Consider the following 20,796-nt stretch of genomic DNA (forward strand, 5'->3'; position numbering starts at 1 on the left):
TGCATACGTCTTCACTCAGAATATACCCCAATGTTTCGGAAGATATTGCTTACACTAAAGGAGCAAATGTTTCATTTCGTCTGGTGTCTGAACAAATGTTCTTGTTTGAGTTGAAGATTTTCAAGCGTCCTGTTTTTCATAATTTTAGCACTTTTATTTGGAATAAAAGAAAAAAAAATCCATCTAATTTAAAGCATATTATAAAGTATAAAAGTTCTAAAAATGTGTTGAAGAAGGAGAATGAATACAGAAAAAACAAGGGTCTCAAAACAGAACCTTGAGGAACACCTTTGTGTGATGCACTTAATTAAGACCTGCAACTTGAAACTGCTGCAGAGAAGGATCTGTCTGATTGCATTAATAGTTTCTAATACACAGACCCAGTACCTCAGCCTCAGCCTATAAGATCAGAGCAGCAGTTAACAGCCCTTTTCTAATCTCTGAGCTGAAAAGGCAACAGAAACCACAGCAGGACTGTTTACATTGACCAACTAAGGTAGAGACCCTTTTTATTTCCTCCCCCAACAAATCAGACGGCAGTGGAAACCCTCCAAGCAGACATCTGGTTATTATAAAACTTTCTATCAGCAATCTGGATCTCAGGAACATTACCCCCTTAAATTTGGTGTTCTGATAGTGCAGGTGTGCTCAGAAAATGGAAGTCTTAAAGTGTTGGATTTATGAGTGACCTTGTTTGGTTGCAGTAGGGGCCAACAGCGGCTTGGCTCTGCTGCACTCCTTATTTCTCATATTTTCCATGACTGTAAGATACTGCAGAGCCAATAACATGTGTTATCCATTATCTGTTCTGAGGCCATGTCCTCATTTTTTTTTTTCTACTTGCTCGGTTATTGTAGGCTTTCACACTACTTTTTGATCTGAGAGTGTGTGTTTGTGTATTTTTATCCTATTTAGGATATGTTGGACTCTGTGATATCAGCTTAAAGCTTCATTGTCTCAGTATGTCCTCTGGCACATATGTATATATACACATAATGTAGACTGGTTTTCAACATTGTTTGTTTTCTTTTTTTATTTAAGGATCCTTCTGTGTTCTGGGCAATCCTGTAAAATCTAAATCAATCGTTGCCAACAGTTATTATCCTCAGAGGATAAAATATAAAATCTTTTCAGTTCATGATGTAATCAAGTGCCATCTTCTGGCCAAAGATATATATTTTTAGCATTTTTAAATGCTAAAAGCATAGAAATGAATGCAAGTAAGATTGTACATGCTTAAAAAACATCCCTTTGTTGTTCTATGTTGGTATGCCTCACCATTTGTTACTTTAGAGATTTTTTTCTTTTTTGTTATTTATGGCCTGACAGTTTTCTGTGGAAATGATGGCTGATCAACGACTGAAATACTCTTGTTGGGATAAAGACAAAGTAAATGAGGCAGCGAATTCCACCATCTGTAATGGATCCATAAGCGTGTTTTGTTACAATAACAATGAAACTTCCAACATGTGGAATTTTACGCCTCCCCTTATTTACACGGCACAGTGGTTCCCATGAAGTGTGGGGCTGAGGACCAAAAGTGGCTGTGTCCTGTTGTTTCTGCCCGCTGTCAGAATGCGACAGCATATTTCCGTCCTCACAACTCAGCAAATCTCTTGAGATATTTTCAGCAAGTACCTGAAAAAAGAAAACCCTGTGACCATGGTGGGCCCTGCGGTGTCCTGTTTCTCTCTCGCTAACCAGCAAACAAGGCAGAACTATTCTCTCCGCACACAAACGCTCAATTTAGGATTGGTAATAGCAGGATGATGTAAAGCTAAAATTGAAAAAAGGAACTGTGAAGAACACTGTGGGGAATTTTTAATGACAGTGAAAAAGGCAGACAAGCTCAGTGAAAAACAACAGATTGTCTCTCTTGCTTTAAAAATCTTAAACAAATATTCCATTCTGATGATTTGTGTGTTTTGCAGCTCGTGGTTGATCTCAAAGTTAAGTACAAAGACAGTCTTTTTGTCCAGGAAACCTTTATTCTGAAAGCGTGTGTTTTAACTTGACCACATGGTCATGGCCTCAGATTGAAGGGGCTTTCCCAAAACCTTTGCCCCAGAGAAAAACATCCTAATGTCTTGCAGAAGTATTCACTCTTCTCAGTTTGTCACTTTACAACCACAAAAACTTGCTGTATTGGGAATTTCTATATACCTCAACAAAAATTATATATACCTCACAAAAATTATTGCATACTGGAAGGAAATGCATAGATAGTTTTTCAAATTTGTTCAGTTCCAAATACAAAAGTGTGGGGTGCTTTTCTTTTCAGCCCATCTGAGTCAGTGCTTGGTAGAGCTGTCTCTACCAGCTTTGCATACTTGGATATTTTTACTCACTCTTCTTTGCAAAATACCTCAATCTGAGTCAAATTAGACAGGGAGCATTTTTGAACACCAGTTCAAGGTTTTTTTTCCAAAATAATTCAGTGTGAACTCTTTTGTTGTAGTTCTAGCTGATGCATTGTAGGAGATATGTTACAAGCTGTTCTTTTGCCCCAGTCTTGATTTTATTTTTTTATTTATTTGTTGCTGTCCACACTAATGGCATCCCTGATCCTGCTGATGAAAATCATCCCTTACGTTTCTTATAAACATGATTTTTTTTTTATGGGTTTCTTCCAATGATGGCTTTCTTTTCGGAGCTCTTTTATAACCTTTAGATTTATAAAGTGCAAAATTTGTAAATTTGCATCCCACCTGAACTCCCCCAGTTCCTCCATATTTCCCATACCTCATGATCCTGATAGGTTTGCATTTTCATATGATAGACTGAATAGTGTTTAAGATATTTAAAGCTTCTTACTGCTTCAGATGAGTTAAACTTCTTTCTTCCAGTCCAACCTGCTGTGATGCAGTTTGTTCACCTGTAGTCTATAAAACCTCTTAGATCTTCATATTTGTATTCAGAATAAAGCAGGCTAAATAAAAGTCCCCAAAAACACTCTTTAGTTTTTTGGTTTGAAAATATGTTGGAAATTTGTTTGTCTACCATAATATCTCAAACCTTTTGATAAGTTTGTGTTTGTACTGTGATAAATCGTGAAGACAAGAGGTACGTCAACTTTTGCCAGGCATTGTATGGTAAGACAGGAAAAAAGCATCACTATCTCCTAAATAAACTTGAACTGGTTAGGTTGTTAAAGGAAGAAATGCTTCTGAATGACTCATAATCTTATCATTAAACAGATTAGTGGTGTGACAGTCTGCTGACAGTCATGTGGCTACAAATGTAGGCAAATGTGAGAGGTGATTCAGCAGTTTAATGCTGCCAAACTACTGTACTGCAACACATGTTTATAAATGTTACAAAAAGCAATCGGCTCACTATTGAGAATAAAAAACAGCTGTAGCCAAGTTGTAAAATTAAAAATGCTATTTACAATTATTGTCATATTTCATTAGTTACTAAATGGTTGGAAATAAGGCTGAGTTATTAATTGATTAACTTGTGATGTGTTGATTGTTGACATAATTGTGAATTAATTTAGAAATAGATTAGTTGGAGTGTACAGACTCCAAAACTGTACTAAATATACATTTTGCATTTAAGAAAAAAAGTAATTGTGTAAAATGTTCTACCAAAACCTCCTTGAATGGCATAATTTTAGCTTTGTCTGTTTTTTATTAATTATTAGTTCATTAATTGGTTAATAAAAAAAAATCAATACATCAACCCTATACTGTACTGATGATCAGGTGTTCACTAAAAGAATATGTTGTTGCATTTTAGGCAATAAAATATTTATTTTGTTATTTTAAAAAAATTAAGTGAATTTGCATCTGCAAGCTTAAGTGGTTGAATCTGTTTACTTGCCAGAATACCCAATAGAATAATCAAATACCAAAATAAGTGTTAGTCGCAGGCCTGGTCTTTGGGTTCCCAACCATTCACTCTATGTAACAATTCTCCCAGTGATGTCCATGTTGTTGAATTTCAACAGCCCTGCCTGATTTTGTTAAATAGATTTTCCTGGTGATGTGCTGTAACAGAAATAGCTTCTGTGTCTGTCCAGGTGCTGGGTCGGTGCTTCGTCACAGTGATGCAGGTCCATTTCCAGTTTCTTTCACAAGCGTTGCAAAAGGTCCAGCCTGTAGCCCAGAACTGCCTGGCAGAGGCTCTTGCACAGGCTCAAGAGCGCTGCGTCAACTCCCGCTCCCAAAACTCCGACCTTGGGCCTCTAACGGAGCTGGAAGAAGCCTCTCGCTCATGGAAAGGTGCAGCTGAGGTATGCAGCCACTAGCCCCAGGAGTTTTTCCACGTCTGGACTGAGAAAAAAATATCGGGTTTGTCAGTGTGAGGTGAAAATTCAGCTTGTTACACAATCCTGATAAATGCTAACCGTGTGATTTCCAGCCACAATTTTCTATTTCCTATTTCGCAGGCTGCAGTTTGTGTGTGTGAACCTGTATTGCTTTGACTGCGCCCCTCTAATTCCAACCCGTGTAAGGGAGCCTGTTCTGTAAAAGGACCCAACTAATCCTCAGGCTAATCAGTCTCTCTGGCTCCCTTTTGGGTGTTGTTGTATACAGAGAGGTAAAGAGGAGAGTAGTAGGTTGATTGATCTGTTAAACCCTGGCATGCTAAGTGCTGGCCCTAGAGGAAACAAGAACTGCATATAGAGTGACAGTATATAAGCTAAAACCATTTTCTTTTTAAATCACTCTAAAAAAATATCCTGCCTGTTTTTTAATGTTGTATCTAACAAGATTTAAACAGTGTTATAAAGCAATTTATACTGAACTGAAAAAAATATTTAATGATGTTCAAATTGACAATTAAACATGCTTGAGCTCTTTTTCTTTTTCCTCCAGTGAGTTTGTTGAGCTGTTTGCCGTTATGTCTTCAGGCCACAGCGAGGCTGAGGGAGCGGGGCCGGGACGGCTGCCTGGCTGGCCTCCAGGTTCAGCAGCTCTTCTGCTCCAACAACACCACCATCCCCGAACACCAGCTGAAGGAGCTCAATATGAAGATTGACAGCGCATTACAAGTATGCTTTCAACATGTCCATCAAACCTAACTTTACTTTTTAAAACAGCTGCTTTTAAACTGGCACATCATCCAAGAGTTCATTTATTTCAGTTAGAATGTGAAAATTGTGTTGTATTGACCTTTACACACAGAGTAACGTATTCCAAATATTTTTTTTGTTTAAATGATTCTTAGCTCCAATTGGAAAAACTATAATTTTACAAAGAAAATTATGAGTTTCTGTGAAATTCATAATTAAGTTTCACAGAAAATGTAAATATTGCATAAGAGTAGTAAGGATTTTTTTTTATTAATGGTAGCCTCTCAAGGCAGCAGTTAACCATTGTAGTTTTTTACTTTTTTGCACCACTTTTTTTTATTTTTTTTTATTTTATTTTTTACTTCCGCTTAACTTTCCATGAATATGCTTGGTTACAGCACAGTTTGGAGTGCAGTTTTTATTCCCAATGGCCGTAATGATTTTATGACAAAATATTTTCATATGTCTTATTTGTTGTAATATTCAAATTTTTTGACAAGTAACAGTCATAAATACACAGTAACATAACTCCCAAAGAAGTATTTCATCTGTATTTTAAATAGTAACACTTATTAAATTGAATTACAGAAAGAAACAATCTCATACTTTTTCTAAGTTATTTGCTAAAAGTGTATTTTATTTATTTACTGTATTTACTCTGCTACTTGTGTTTCCTGTCCATAAAGGCTTACAAAGCAGCTCTAGAAAGCCTGGGTCATAGTGAGTATGCACTGAAGGCAGGTTTTCATTTCAACCCCAAAGCTGTGGAGGCAGCCTTACAGGTGGGTTTAGTCTTTGCAAACGTATATCTTTAATAAAGTGTTTGAAGATATGGGTTCAGGTTTGAATGTGGAGCTTTGCTAATATGTTTGGGTTGTTGTTTTTTGAAGGGCTGTTGCAGTGAGGCTGAGGCTCAGCAGGCAGGCAGGAGGCAGACCACCTCTCAGCCCATCCAGTGTGAACTTCCCACCATCCCTGTGCAGATTGGCTCTCACTTCCTTAAAGGGGTCTCCTTCAACGAATCAGCGGCAGAGAACCTCAAACTGAAAACGGTTTGTAAAATCTAAAACAGGAGTTTGCCGTTTAAAAAGTGGATTATGCCTCTTTGTCACAGTCTACTATTTTCAGTTTTATGTGTCAATCTGGTTTTTAAGGAATGTTGTTTTCTGTGTTTAACAATGCACTCTCTATAGAGGTTCTCAAACTTGTTACAACATATACCACCTCAGGAAAAACAATCTTGGTGATAGTTGTGGCCAAAAACAAAATTATTCACACTTTTGCCAATGTATACGTTATTAAATACTAAAGACACAGTACTATACAGCCTCCTTTTGTTTTCATGTAGACACAGTATTTGTTTCACTTGAGAAAATTAATAGTATTCCTGCTACAAAAATGATAGTTACAGTGAAGCTAACGTTTCAAGTAATATTGCTTGTGTTTTTTCCTGCAATGTCAAAATAGCATTAGGCTGCTCCTTTAGTTCAGACAATAACATATTTTCATCCAACAGAAATATTTCTAAACACTTCAGTTTTTCTTTAGAAGTTAGGGGATAATATACTGTCCTTCTTTCAGCCTGCTGACTGGAAGTGCACAGCAACAGAACAGTTTGAAACATCTCTATGAAGGCTAATGAACTGATTCCTATTAGGTTTCTACTAATCCTGGTCCCTGATAATATTAGTAAGTAGATCTCAAACTTGGAGCTGGAATTTAATTGTATAAATATAGTCATTCACATATCTAACTTTGGACTTCTGAGATAAACACTGCAAGAGGAACCTTTCATTCATGTTTACCAAACAAATACCACATTTTTTTAAAGTTTTGCTAAAAGCAGACAAAGTGCCACAATTTAAGAATTTCTCTAGTTGATTTTTTTTTAATCACCATCTTTGATGTACCATCATCAGATGTTCAAAGCAGACGTTAGTTAACATCCATCCATCTTTTGTCTGCAGCACACAATGCTTCAGCTCATTAAAGAGCTGCTGGGACAGAACGGAATGACCCCCAGGGACGAGTCTCCAGTCACAGAAGTCCTCAATCAGGTTTGCCCATCCAGTTGGAGGGGAGCCTGTAAGACGGCTGTCCAGCTGCTGTTTGCCCAAGCTGGTCTGGTGAGAAGCAAACATTTCTCATGCATTTCATGCTGCCTTTTAAGTCTCTGCTGTATTGTTCTCGTGTGGAAAATAAATGGGACGAATGTTTGTTATTTTTGAACAGGTCTCTGCAAATAGTTGCTGAATCCTTGTCTTTTTTTCTACGAGTTTCCCTTCTTGCTCTTTGTTTTCATTTAAATTAGTATCAGATCTCTGTAATTGCTTAGAGGTGTAAACAAACACCAGAAACAGACATAAGAGAAAAAGCATTCCTTTTTCATCTGAATGCAGGACAGGCTTGCCTGGACAGGTATGCAAACAAAGCTACTTTGCCCTTTGTCTTTTACCTTTTACTGTTAAAATAAGGAGTCGAAATAAAGCTGGGTCACCATTGTGTTTATGTTAGACCACACAGGAAAAAACTGGAGTGTTCCCATCAAGCCCTCCCACCTCAGTTAGAACTGTAAAACAGTCCTTAGATGATGAATGAGCGTCTTGCATTAGCCCCTAATCGGAGGCTATCGTCTCTAAGCTGAAAATGGACTTTACCGCTGCATGCATGGACACACACACAAAATAAAGTCCCTGTTTTTTATAAAATGCCTGCATTTACTCATATACTTGTCAGTGCGTGCAGAGTAGTAGAGCTCATTTTATTTTCTTTTAACGCTGTATTCCTTTAAACTTTTTACTCTTTTTTTTTTTTTTTTTTTTTTTTGACATATGGATATCTACGTATTACGTTGTTCAAAAAGTATGTAAAGTTATATATAAATGGATGGATAAAACATAATAACATTACATTTTATTTCTGTACAGCTTTTCTAAGTACTCAAAGATGCTTTACAGGAGTACAACAATGTAGAATCCAACAATGGAACATAACAGAAAAACACAAAAAGGGCAGATTTGACATAAAAACCAAAGTTAACATGTCCTATAATCTTTTGGATACAATATATATTCCCCTCGCCCTCTGTGATCTTTCTTGGATTTATTTGACATGTCATACTGACATTATTTGTTTATTTGTGTGGTTCTTTTTGGTAACAAAAAAAAACTCCAAGTGGGGTTTTTAAGGATACACCTGCTCTGACAAAAACAATGGAGTCATTTCCTGTAATCCAGGAAATGGACTCCTCCCTACTTTCCTCCCTCCCTGTGACCCAGCTTGCATGGGTTTCGAGGAGCCAAGGCCACTCTCAGAGAACTTGTGGACAGACTTGCTCACACTAGCAGGAAGACATGTCGCTTTGGCGCTGTCTGATTAAAAGCATTCGGCTTCCTCACCTTGACCTGCCTCTCACTGCTGGCTGGTGAACGAATGCCGGACAAATCTAAAACGGATTATATACTGTCCAGCTACTGCATAGTTAAGATAAGTTTTTTTCATTTGCACATGAGTTTGTCACGATAATAAATTTTGCTGAGCAATTAATTGTCTCAAAAATTGTTGCGATAAACAATAATATTGTTTGTACACTGATTTAATAGAAATCACATAATAATGCATGCGATTTCCTGCCAAAGATAGATACACTTTATTTTCAAAAGAGCACTTAACACTGGAACTGATTAACAAAATAAAAAAACCAACCAAAAATAAAAATAAAATGGATTCTCAGTCTCCATGAACAAAAAACGCACTTGAATAAAAACTAAACAACATAAAGCCAAAGTGGAAATGAATACTGCATTCAACCAAAAGAGTGCAGATTATGAAGTCTGTATACTATGTTGCCCTATAGTAATAATTAGATTTAAATAGAGATGATGGGCACATTCGACTACCTGATGCAATAGTTCACACTACACGATTTTTTGCCCCGATTTTTTCCCCTTGCGGCTTGCAATTTCGTAACCGATCATCCTGTAGTGTGTGGTGTGTTACGGTAGATTGTCGTGGCCGCTCCGATCTAAATCAGGGGTTTTCCCCGACTGGGAGCGTTAAGGCAGCTTGTTGAATGTGACAGGTAACCAATCAGGAAGCGCAGATTCTCCTCCGCGCTTTCTCAGGGGAAATTACATTGGGGAATTCCAAACAGCTGACACTGCGCAACCCGAGGTCCAGCGGACATTGGAGATGATATGTGGAAACAACATTAATGTTTATAAAACATTTGGTGCAAAGAGTATATAAATGACAAGGGGAGGAGTTGGGGCGGTAACTTTTCAGCTGTTCTTCGTTAACGTGACATAAATAGGTTCTACTGATTTTCATTCAGTCAGGATTTTACCCTGACACTAGAGCCACATGCATTGCAGGTAGATTGTAGTAAAGCATTGATTAATGCCTGGGTTTAAAATTAGTTGACTGGACTTCTAGCCATTATTTTGTGCCCATTGTTGGACACCACATGGCATGATCAAACCCGATCGAACCGTTATACTTAGGATTTCTGTGGTCTCTCATGTTTTGAAAATCGGCTGACAGCTCTAAGATCATGTAGTGTGCGCTGGGCATTACACTAAGGATATGAGGATGGGAGAGGTCAGTGGAGAGCACCGTAGTTGAGCCTTTTTTCATTCAGTGTCATCAACAGAAAAAGAAAAAGGCCGGAAGAGGCGATTAAGCCGATAATTAAAATGAGGTCAATAGTTTTAATTTATGGTACAATTAGTTAATTTATTGTTTATCGTGACAGGCCTATTTGCACCCTGCTAGAAGCTGATTGAGGTGTTTTGTTTTTCTGCCTCAACAGGTGGTTGTTGATACAGCTCAGATAGAGAATAAGGAGGCTTACGCTCCCCACATCGCTCTGGAGGGATCCAAGGTGGTGGTCCAGGTTCCTTCAACATGGTGGGTCTACCAACACATTTTTCTAAGATGTTAGATTAAGGCAATGTTGATTAAAAACCACAGCAGTTGAGATCTTTAATGTACATTTGGCTAAGATCACAATGTTTATATGTCATATCTATATGAAAATGGTTCCTTTTGGGTTTGGATTAATTTAATGTCACTTTGAAATTGTTTTTCAGTGTCTACTTATGGTCATCTGTGAGGAAGAAGGGACTGAAATATTATGTTTCTACTGTCAAAAGTAGAAACATAATATAATAGAAAATACTGCATTCATCTTCTAACAATCAAGTTTATTACTTTCTCCTGCTAAATCTGCTTTTAATAAATTTACTAAACTTGGCTAAATACAGGCAGCATTTTCAAGATAGTGACCTCAATCCTGTTTTTGTTTCTCCAGAATAGACCAAATGTTTTTTCTTTATCTTTTTACTTAAAGATTTAAGTACTGCAGCTTAGTTTATTGTTAAGAAGAAAAATACAAATTTTTAGGCTTGCAGGTTTTTATAACTTGACGAATTTTATCCATGTGACAAAATGTTTGGACATTCCGAGGCTAAAGTCTTTTATCATCAGTGATGGACACAAAGACGTAACTAAACATTGGTCAACACTGTTACAGTTTGGTTTCAGATAAGAACTGACCCCATAAGAAACAAAATTTGTGCAGTACAGTCTTGGATATCATGTTGAGTTAACATCATCTTGTTTCTGCTCAGGTGTCTGAAGGAGGACCCGGCCACTATGTCCCTGCTCCAGCGGAGCCTGGATCCAGAGAAGACCCTCGGACTGGTAGATGTACTTTACACAGCCGTGTTTGACATCAACAGATGGAAAGAGAGAAAGTAAGAGGATGTTGAACCAAGAGTTATTTTTCTTTCTTCTCATTTGTCGGTAACACTTTGTGTTTCTCTGAAAAAGGGACCAGGCCTTGCCGACCATTCAGATCCAGCTGCAGCGTGAAAGCCCAGAATATGGTTGCCAGGCGGACATGCCTACGGGTACCAGCTCCAAAACCTCCAGTGGCTTGCCAAAAACGATATCTAAACTGACTTCCAAATTTGCCAAGAAGGTCTCATCTAGCTCCAACAGTGGAGGCAGCTATTCCATCCCCAACACTCCATCCCGCAGCATGCTTTCGACCAGTAGCTCTGACGACAAGGCCAAGGGCCTCGGGCACAACGACGGGAGGGTGCAGAGTATTCTACAGATGGGTGGCTTGTCCAGCACACCTGACACCACCCAGCAAAACCAGCTGGCTAATGGCTCGGTATCTGATGACCAGGGGAAGAACCTTCCCACTGACCAAGAGATGCAAGATGTCATCGACTTTCTCTCAGGATTCAACATGGGCAAATCCCAGCAGGCATCACCCCTGGTGAAGAGGAGGAACTCTGTGGCCTCTGCTAACCCTGCAGAGCTGAAGCCGCCTAGTGGCCATCCACCAGCTTCCCAGTCCATTTCCTACACTGCTCTACAGACGCCATCTAACTCCCTAACTCAGCTGCCTCCGTCGGTGCAGAAGCAACAGACTCAGCCTCAAACCCAGCCGCCCCCATCGCAGCAGCAGCAGCCTCCACCGCCTCAGCAGCCCTCCCCTCCTTCACTGCAGTACTACCAGCACCTCCTGCAGCCCATCACCCAGCAGCAGGCTCCTCCTTCCCAGCTGCCCCCTCAGCAGACCCCACCGCAGGTTCTACCACAGCACAGGGTGACAAACAAGTGGCTTGGCACCTCAGGGCAACAACCTGCAGGACAAGGGCCCCCAGCAGGACTGTCCCCCTTAGGTCCCATCAGCCAGTGGGGGTCCCCAGGGCTGCCTGACCTGAGTTCAGACCTGTACAGTCTGGGCCTGGACAGCACCTACATGGAGACCATTATCTCAGCCATGCTGGGTCAGAAGCCACAGGGGCCCCGCAACAATACTTGGCCCAACAGGGATCAGAGTGAGGGGATGTTTGGAGTCCTGGGAGACACGATGCCCTTTGACCCAGCAGGTAAGGCCACGAGTTACCATCTACCGTCTGGAAGGTTGAGCATCACAAAAAGTTACGCAGGTTTTACAATTAGCATGTTTTTGCATTACCGTTTTGGTCTCTACTGCTTATGAAAACAACCAAAGTTCTTAAAGAAAAAAAAACACCCACCTGGTTTTTGGCAATAAGTTAATGGTTTTTGGTATCTGGAAAACAAGCAATTTAAAAAACCTTCAGAATGCAACGTCATAAATCAGCAGGTCAGCTCTGCCCTTCACCTAGCAACTCCGGCAGAGCCTGGCTCGTTGCCTAGCAACCCAAGCAAAGCCCAGCCCTTCACCTCACAAGCCTGGCCTGACAGGTGTACAGGAAACAGTCACGATGTCCATCCACCAGGAGTTTAAACTCCAAAAAGTCTGTGCTAATCAGAGTGATTCCATGTTTAGAGGAAAGTCTAGAGGAAGGAGAACGTATGGCAGAAAAAAGCTGCACATCCAACAAGAATACCTGCAGCCTTGATTGAAATGAGATTGAAATAAGAGTGTGACTGTAAAATCAATCAACCAATCAGTCAATCAATCAAATTTTATTTGTATAGCACATTTCAGCACCAAGGCATTTCAAGGTGCTTTACATCATATCAGACACAAAAACACAATGCAACATAGAATCAACAATCAAAACACAACATTAAGTCAGGTTCCGCCATTAAAAGTTTCTTAACTTTGTCCTTCCACTTAGCTTTCCAATAACTGGTCTGTATACCACAGTAATAAGGGATATTATCAAGTCTTTTATGAATAGTTCACCTTAAAATAAATAAAAAGTGAGTGTTGATTCAGCTGCACTCAGTTAACTGCTTTATGTTGCTCTAAATCACAAACATGTCCATATTTGGACTTTTCAACTGGAAAAAACCCCCCCATAGCTTTTGGTTCAGGCTTTGTTATTGAACCAACTTACTCTTGATGCTAACATCAGTCCAGAGGGCAAAGCCTGATGATTGTGGCATAAAGATGCAGACAAATGAAATGTTGGGGATCTGTAGCATCAGGAGAGCAATCTTCAGAAGGTTTGTGGTCGCCTTGAGTAAAATCGCCTTGAGCTGAAACTCTTGAATGCTTGCACTGGGTGTTTTACTAATCAGCTTAAAAAGTTTATCATCTGAAGTCTTTCTTGACTCATAAAAGAAAATTAGTTTGCAGAGATCCAATTACATAAACAAAACAGGACAGGCAGACAGGAGAACATTAGGAACAAAAGGCGAGATAATCACAAACAAAAGCTGTTTAAAACCATTTAGTAACCATGTCGTATGTAATTATGCACCATCCTAATTTGAATTATCTAGCCAAGCAACTGCATCATCTGGATGAGATGATAAATTGAGGTTATGTGCTGAGCTGGGCTTGTCAGTTTCTATTTACAGCTCAGCAGACTCTTTTGATTGCAGTCGAAGCCTGCTGTCCAGAGTTGACTTATGGCTATTGTGATTTTTCTGCCATCGTAGACAGTCTGGCTTAAATGGATGGAGCTCCGGCGTATGAAAGAGAAAAGCTGAGGGCGTCAGAAACGCTCATGTGTTTATTCCCCCTTCACACACATACACACCCACCGTCCTCTCTCTCTCCCTCCATGCAGTTGGCTCTGACCCAGAGTTTGCACGTTACGTTGCCGGCGTCAGTCAAGCCATGCAGCAGAAAAGGCAGGTGCAGCACATCCGTCGCCCCAGCAACACGCGCAGCAACTGGCCGATGCCTGATGAGCAACACAGAACCTGGTCCCACCCAGAGTACTTCAGTGAGGGGTATGAATCTACAAAGTACATCTGCCATATTATTGACTTTCTGCTGGGAAAAATTGTAAAGACTTAAAGAGGAACAGCAAAAGCAAATGGGGTGGGCAGCAGATGGTGTCATCCAAGACATGTTACTGTGAAATATCGTCTCCGCCAGGACATCATAAGACTGTAATACAGCAACAGTCTTCAGTCAGAGGCCTCTTCAGATTCATTGCAGGACTGACTGCTACCACAGCATCGCCATCCACAATGATCGTTTGAAGATACTTGGATGATATTTGTTACGAAAACATTTAATTACCTTTTGGGATAAAAATGAAATATATAATATATATTCCTTTTTTCTATAGGGAGAAAAATGATTAGGAAACATTTTAAAACAGCTGCCAGTCCTCCCAGGAGTAAATGTCTCTGCAAATTTATCCTGAGCTCTGACTATGATTCTCATGGAGATTGCTAAAAAAAACAAAAAACAGTTAGTTTCTACTGTCACCACTCTGTAGGTTAAAATATTAAAACTCATAATGTTGCAAATTTACAACTGAATGAGCTGCAAAGCCTTTGGATCAAAACCTGTTAAACAGATATGAGCTTTGCATTATGGGATGCTTAAAGCACCATGGTAATGAAAACCAAGCATCACCTCATACGGCGGAGTGGTGATGATGTGGGGACTTTGTAGAGTCAACTGTAAGGCCGTCAGTCCAATAGCTGAACATCAAACACAACTGCAAATCTGCAGCAGTCTCCTCTTTTCCCTCTTTTCTTGATTCTACATCCGTTTCTGTCTTGTGTTTTTCCATCCGTTCGTTAGAAAATAGGTTTGAATGACTGAGAAGAAAATTGAGTCTGTAGAAGTACAGAATTTTTACATGAAAGCCTTAATTGATTAAAAAAGGGATGGAAACAAGTCTAAATATTGACTCTGATATCAATTCACTGATAAGAAATCAACAGAAAGAAGTATAAATACTGCTATAAATGTACAACAACAAGACTCTTATAAACATTTAGGTGCAATGCAGGTCATGCTTCTGTACACAGCATTACAGCTCTGAAGCAGATGGAGTTATTTAAACCAGCGGTCCATTATCTTTCACAGTAATGTTTGTCAGTGTTTTTAATTAAATTCTTAATACAACTGACACCATGAGGCATTTGCCACGTTAATCGTGGTTGTTGTCGTTTAATTCCACCCACAAGTGTGAGACGCCATCCTGCTTACACACTAATCCAGGAAAACAACCTGGAGGTAAATAACCGCTCTGTCGTCTTTTACAGAAACTCATGCAGGAACGTCATTTATTAAATGATTACATGACTCTTAAATATCTTTAACTTGGTTGTAGCAAGTCCTGTGGATCAAAGCTCCAAGTTATGTTAATGAAAACACTGCGGATGCTTTCTCAGGGAGGCCGTAAACAGCAGCTGGTCAGCCAATCAGGGAGATTCGGCCAGCTCCAGTGACGAGACTTCATCAGCCAACGGGGACAGCCTGTTTTCCATGTTTTCCGGGCCGGACCTCGTAGCAGCGGTTAAACAAAGGAGGTGAGATTTTCACTGATAATCACTCACACATGAAGCTCATAAGTAAGACTGTCTCATGTGTCGGTCATATGTTGGATAAAACATTGTTTACCTCAGTAAACGAGAATATTAGAAACAGAGTTCAAAACTGTCATTACATAAAACCAATAACTAATTTTTAAGACAGAGATGGACCAACTGAAGATGAAAATTTTGAATTTGAATGAAAAATCAATTTAATTTGTGATGTCTTCTCCTTCGTCGTTCTCTAGGAAACACAGCTGTGGTGAGCCAGAGGTGTGCACTTTGCCTTCACCTCCTCTCCATCACATTGGTGACGATAACCAGGTAACAAGCAGAGCATTTTTATATTTCCAGTTTGAAAGTGACGAAAACCTTCATCCTGACCTCTCTTCTCGAATCGTGATTCATTTGTACTCTCTGCCCTGCAGGACAGCAAAACTAAAACATGGCCCCCGAAAGCGCCGTGGCAGCACACCACCCACACCCACACCATGCCCAATCCCAGCTCTTCCTTGTACCAGATGAACCTGCCTCCTTCCTCCCAGTGGAGTGACTCCATGCAGATGCTGCAGTCGCCCGTGTGGTCGACCGCCAGCGACTGCTCCGCCTCCACTGGGATCTCGTCTGGTTTTCCCTTCACCCAACAGCAGCAGCAGCAGCAACAGCAGCAGCAACAGCAGCAGCAGCAGCAGCAGCAACAATCCAAACCCATGACCAAGGGCTTCAAATCCTTCCCCCTCAAACACGAGCATCGGCCCTCCTACCTTCACCAGTACTGATCGAACGAGTCCAAAGTAACGTGCCGCTGAGGATCTGCAGCTCCAGTCATTACACTCCACACCCACTGAATTGGAAGATTTGTAAGCCTCAGAGGCGACGTTAAGTACACACACTGGCTCAACATTTTTGTATTTATATTTTTCCATGTCAAACATCTCCATATTAAAAGAAGAGAAAGACATATTTTGATGTTTTCTGAACTGCCATCTTTTAAACTTTGAACGGTGCATGTGTCATTCTGGCAGCAGTTAGTCTAGTGGTTGTTTCTCTGTCCTCAGACAAGAGCTGGAGACGTGCACGGCCGTCACCCACTTGCTTCTGCAGCTGCGTGTGTGTATGCGTGTGTGTGTGAGAGAGAGAGAGACTAGAGGGGAGAGGATTACGAGAGGACAAGGGCTTGGAATGCTCTCATTTCTGCCCATAATAAGTATACTGTGTCTACATAGCTGTAACTGCCAAATCTCATGCAAGATGACTCAGAGTACAGCTAGCATCTTACTGTTTCATAGCTTGTAAAATACTGAAGTTGAAATATAAATATTTAGTTCTTTTTATCAAGAGGCTTTGAGCAGGCTCAGCATAAATAAAGTAAGCCACTGCAGAGGTGGAATTTGAGAGAAATACACTACTTTTACATCAACTGACCAGAGTTCAGAGTTATAGCTGTATCTATGTGCCATGTTGGTATTGATAGCACTTGCAGATTATTTTCCAACCAAAGCGTTGTTCAGAGGACGAAAGGTGCTGAGGAGACGTGCTTATTGACAAACATGAAGTTTATTTCCTCCTCTCTAATTGGCGTTTTTTTTTTTTTTTCCTTTTCCTTTTGCTCAGAAATTTGGAAGAAAAAAAAAATAAAACACTAACTCCCACAAACCTAATATTTTCTTTCAGATATTTTTGTGTGCAAGTATCGACAGTATTAATCTTATTTTTGTATTACATGTTATACCATAACTGTATGTTAGTATTTTAGACATTACATGATTATTTTCCACCTCCCCGTATGTGAAAAAGCACATTTCTTTCCTACAGTCAAAACTACACCATTGATCTACAAAGGTTACCAAATATACCATGCTAAACACTAAAACATTGTGTGAAAAGGGGTCTCGTTTTCTTTACAGCCCTTGTTCCCTTGGTTTTATGGCAGTGGGCTGCATTTAAAGGCCCAGAATGTTCTTTTTGTGATGTTTGCGGATGCCAATGTTGCCTGTATTTATGAAATGACACCATGTTTTCAGATAACTAACATACTTAACATGTTTACAGAGAATAGTTTGTTGTATATACATATAAATATATATCTTTTTATAGTTAATGTGCTTTGCACAATCAACATATAGGGTTTGTTGCTTTTTGTCTGTGTTATCTCCCTAACTGTTGCAGCCTTTTTTTTTTTTTAAAGACATCATTACAGACCTTGGACTGTAACTGTTAGCTTCTCAGCTGTGTACAAATGGTTTACTAGTGGCTTCTACAAAAAGATGGAGAAAAATAATAAAAACACGTTACCCTGAAAGACAAGATGAAGGGGGACTGTTTGGCTTATGTTGCTTATTGTTCTTTTGAGCTGGCAACTGATTTTTCTTTTCCACAGTGTACCAGCAATGCAAAAAATGAATAAAAAAATTAGCAATTCGAAATGCGGAGCGTTGTTCTTTTAGGTTAAAAGTCAGCCAATTATTCCACATTTAAATTCCCACACATCTGGAAACGGCTTAAAATGGTATTTATTGTAGATATGCTGGAATGAATAAAGTAAATTTTATTTCACTATGAAAGTCCTCTGACGTGAGAACTGTCCTCCCACAGTCACCGAGTCTCTTCGTGTCCATTAAGAGCAGGTGTTGACGCCTTGCTGGGTGAACACTGGGAACAAAGAGCAGAGTTGAGGATAATAAGCTCTCACTGCTTCACTCTTAATAAGCATTCAGTTTCTTCTCCTTACACTTGTGATGGGTGGAGTGTCATCAGGACTGGCGTCAGCTATGGTCGCCAGATAGACAATGTTGCGGTGCAGGATCTGTTGGTACCTGTTTCACATGCAGAACAAACTAGATTTACCGAAGGGCTACTTTCCTGTTTTTAATAACTACAATCTGCTGCAGCTGAAAATCAGATCTACTTGAAGGGATCAAGCTTAAGCTGATCATTTTATACCTGTTAAATCTTTAATATACAGTTACAATATTTAAAAAACATTAATTGAATCTATATATATGCAAACTTGGGTAGTTATATATATATATGTATATATATATATAAAATCTAATTTTAAGACTTTTTAGACGAAGGCAAGGTCTGTCTAGCATGTAGCCTTAAAAATTCTATTTTTATGTCTGCACAAGTAGAATAAACTGTTTGGAAGTCACATTCTGTATGTTACAGAACCACCAGGATATAGTACATGCAGGGCTATCCCACCGCATGTTCAAACTCGATTCAACCTTTGACCTGTCCTAGTTCTAATCTTACATACCTCAAACTTCAACTGGATTGTTTTACATAAATTGTAAATGCTACAAAACTTTAATTCTATTTGTGGACACAGAAAAGCTCATGCCTTTGGATTATAACTGATCCAAAATACTCTTGTCTTAAGGTGGTCTGATATTCTCAAAACCTTACAATTGACCTTTTTTGTTTTAATAAATGTATTACAAATTCTAAACTATGATTTTCAGAAGCTGAAATAAGTGTGGAATATCCCGGTAGTTTTTAAATAGGACCCCAAGAAAAGTAACATGATCTCAACAAAATCCCTAAAAAAACGTTTTTCAATCCCCATCTGTGTTCAATAAAATCTGTTTGGTTAAAAACAGCGGTGGGTAATAACTAGTTACATTAACTTGAATAACCTTTTGGGTTGTGGTATCCTTTTAGGAGTTTTACTACACTATACGTTTGCAATATTGGTATAAAGTATCGCTACTTTTAACCTATCCACTTTGAGTAAATTTACAGAATGAAGAATAAATATATTTTAACCAAAATATGTAACAGAAACAGTCACACTTTATGTTAAAGTGAGACCTCTTGTTTCTAGACAAGCTTTGTCTATCTCCTGAGCCTGTGGTGTAAATGGCAAATCGAGCAGATTATATATATAATATGCATTAAACATAATCCGTTCAAATATTTCAGTATTGAACTGGCATACAGATAAAGTCCAGTGTGCAGCGTCAGAGCGCTTCAGAATCATGAACATCATTAGCAGGCTGTTTTAACTTACTGCACACATTCCACAGCGCGTCCTTTCTGCATGTACTCGGTAATGCATCTTATCAGCTGATCGTTTTCATCCAGTAGCTACAGCAGAAAAAACACAGGACAGATGAAATAGTCACATTTACTGACCAAAATGTCGCCACATTAGCTATGAATCAGATTTTCCGACGAAGCAGGAAGTTAAACACATGCTTGCTAATACTTTATCAGCTTCATCAGCGTCGTTTCTTACCCTCTGTATCGTTTCTTGGTTGATTTTTGCCTTCCCTCGGAGCTTCTTTGGGACAAAAACAATCGACATGTCTGAACTGTCCTTGTTTACGTCTGATGGCCGCGCATTTTCTTCCGCGCGTCTTCTTCGCCCTCAGAATTAAATGACTGCGTTGCTTCCGCAGGATTAGCGCCATCTGCTGGAATGTTGACGGTCAAACTCAGCCTCTCATTTAAACGTTTCATTTATCGGTGGCGCCCACTAACAAAAGATCTACGAATTGTATGTGAAAATATATCGTTAAAGCATTTATGCAAGTAAAATTAATTTATTATATTTACAAACACATTTCAATTAATCACCATTCAGTTTTTATTTGTAGCAAGCTCAATTTAAAAACAAAGAAAGGATAACACTAGGACAAATCTGATAGAAATAGATTATCTGTCAGTAAATGTTAGTTTCACCCTGAGTCAATAAAAAAAATTCATGACAAATATACATATACATTTTAATTCAAAATAAAAAGAAAAATTTGGGAATGGAATATTCCTATGCAGATATGTAAGAATAAAATTTTTGTTCAATTGCTATACAACCCTCACAAAATATGTTAAACAATGTGATATTAAAAATTGCCCCTATTTTTCAAATCGAGAAGGAAGCAAATGTTTGACAAAGTTATTAAAAGAAAATAAAATCTTCCTGGTATGCACAACCCATGATCCTGCAGGGATAAGCAGGTATAATAGATAGGATTCAAAGATGAAACATCAATTGGCAGATTGAAAATTTTGCAATTTTCAGTTGTTTCATACTCTTCCTGATGATGGATTGAATGGTTTGAGATGTTCAAAAGTTGAGACATTTTATTATCCAAGTTTGCCTTAAACTTGCCTAAAATTCAACATCTGGTGTGCAACCGGTGTCTATGTTGCTGCCTATTCAACTATCTCTAACAAATCTTTGAAACCTTTACAGAACAGATGGACTCACCCATGTAACCTATTTTTTGAAGGGAAGTGGTTGGACTGGGCTTTATTTAATGACAAATGCAAGTCAGATTTTTGTAAAAAGGTGGATTCAAATTAATTTTACTTGGTATTAAAGAATCAAGTACCATACATCCTTCAAATTACCCTGTACAAATTAAATTAAAACTAAATTTAGACAACTTCCATAAATCCAAGAAGGAAAGGAAAAGGCACGGTAGACCCTGGACAGGCCGTCAGGAAAACATGTCAATCAAGAGCACATCTACACCAAGGGAAATTTTAGAGTATCCTGTTAAAGACAGGAATTTAGATCCTTTGAA

The 20,796-nt window shown here is 39.0% G+C and overlaps 2 protein-coding genes across 5 annotated transcripts in view; one reads left to right on the plus strand and one right to left on the minus strand.

Moving 5' to 3' along the window:
* The window catches only part of LOC122844618 (granule associated Rac and RHOG effector protein 1-like), a 34,021-nt gene extending 16,343 nt beyond the window's left edge, over nucleotides 1–17,678 (plus strand). For all 4 annotated transcript variants that reach the window (XM_044140260.1, XM_044140289.1, XM_044140270.1 and 1 more), the window contains exons 3-14: nucleotides 4,025–4,237; nucleotides 4,859–4,999; nucleotides 5,707–5,802; nucleotides 5,911–6,072; nucleotides 6,988–7,146; nucleotides 9,831–9,928; nucleotides 10,651–10,776; nucleotides 10,853–11,928; nucleotides 13,549–13,714; nucleotides 15,119–15,256; nucleotides 15,508–15,583; nucleotides 15,688–17,678. In XM_044140260.1, the coding sequence (XP_043996195.1) occupies nucleotides 4,025–4,237; nucleotides 4,859–4,999; nucleotides 5,707–5,802; nucleotides 5,911–6,072; nucleotides 6,988–7,146; nucleotides 9,831–9,928; nucleotides 10,651–10,776; nucleotides 10,853–11,928; nucleotides 13,549–13,714; nucleotides 15,119–15,256; nucleotides 15,508–15,583; nucleotides 15,688–16,038 (2,802 nt within the window). In that variant the 3' untranslated portion in view covers nucleotides 16,039–17,678. The remainder of the gene's footprint in view (nucleotides 1–4,024; nucleotides 4,238–4,858; nucleotides 5,000–5,706; nucleotides 5,803–5,910; nucleotides 6,073–6,987; nucleotides 7,147–9,830; nucleotides 9,929–10,650; nucleotides 10,777–10,852; nucleotides 11,929–13,548; nucleotides 13,715–15,118; nucleotides 15,257–15,507; nucleotides 15,584–15,687) is intronic.
* A 76-nt stretch (nucleotides 17,679–17,754) lies between these two features.
* Nucleotides 17,755–19,661, minus strand: ss18l2 (ss18, like 2). Its single transcript, XM_044140299.1, has 4 exons — nucleotides 19,503–19,661; nucleotides 19,275–19,351; nucleotides 17,991–18,075; nucleotides 17,755–17,911 (listed from the first exon to the last, which is right to left on the minus strand). The coding sequence occupies exons 1-4, from the start codon at nucleotides 19,569–19,571 to the stop codon at nucleotides 17,855–17,857; spliced, it is 288 nt and encodes a 95-aa protein (XP_043996234.1). The 5' UTR covers nucleotides 19,572–19,661; the 3' UTR covers nucleotides 17,755–17,854.
* Between the last annotated feature and the right edge of the window lie 1,135 nt (nucleotides 19,662–20,796).

Source organism: Gambusia affinis, linkage group LG02, assembly GCF_019740435.1.
Source record: "Gambusia affinis linkage group LG02, SWU_Gaff_1.0, whole genome shotgun sequence".
Taxonomy (NCBI): Eukaryota; Metazoa; Chordata; class Actinopteri; order Cyprinodontiformes; family Poeciliidae; genus Gambusia; species Gambusia affinis.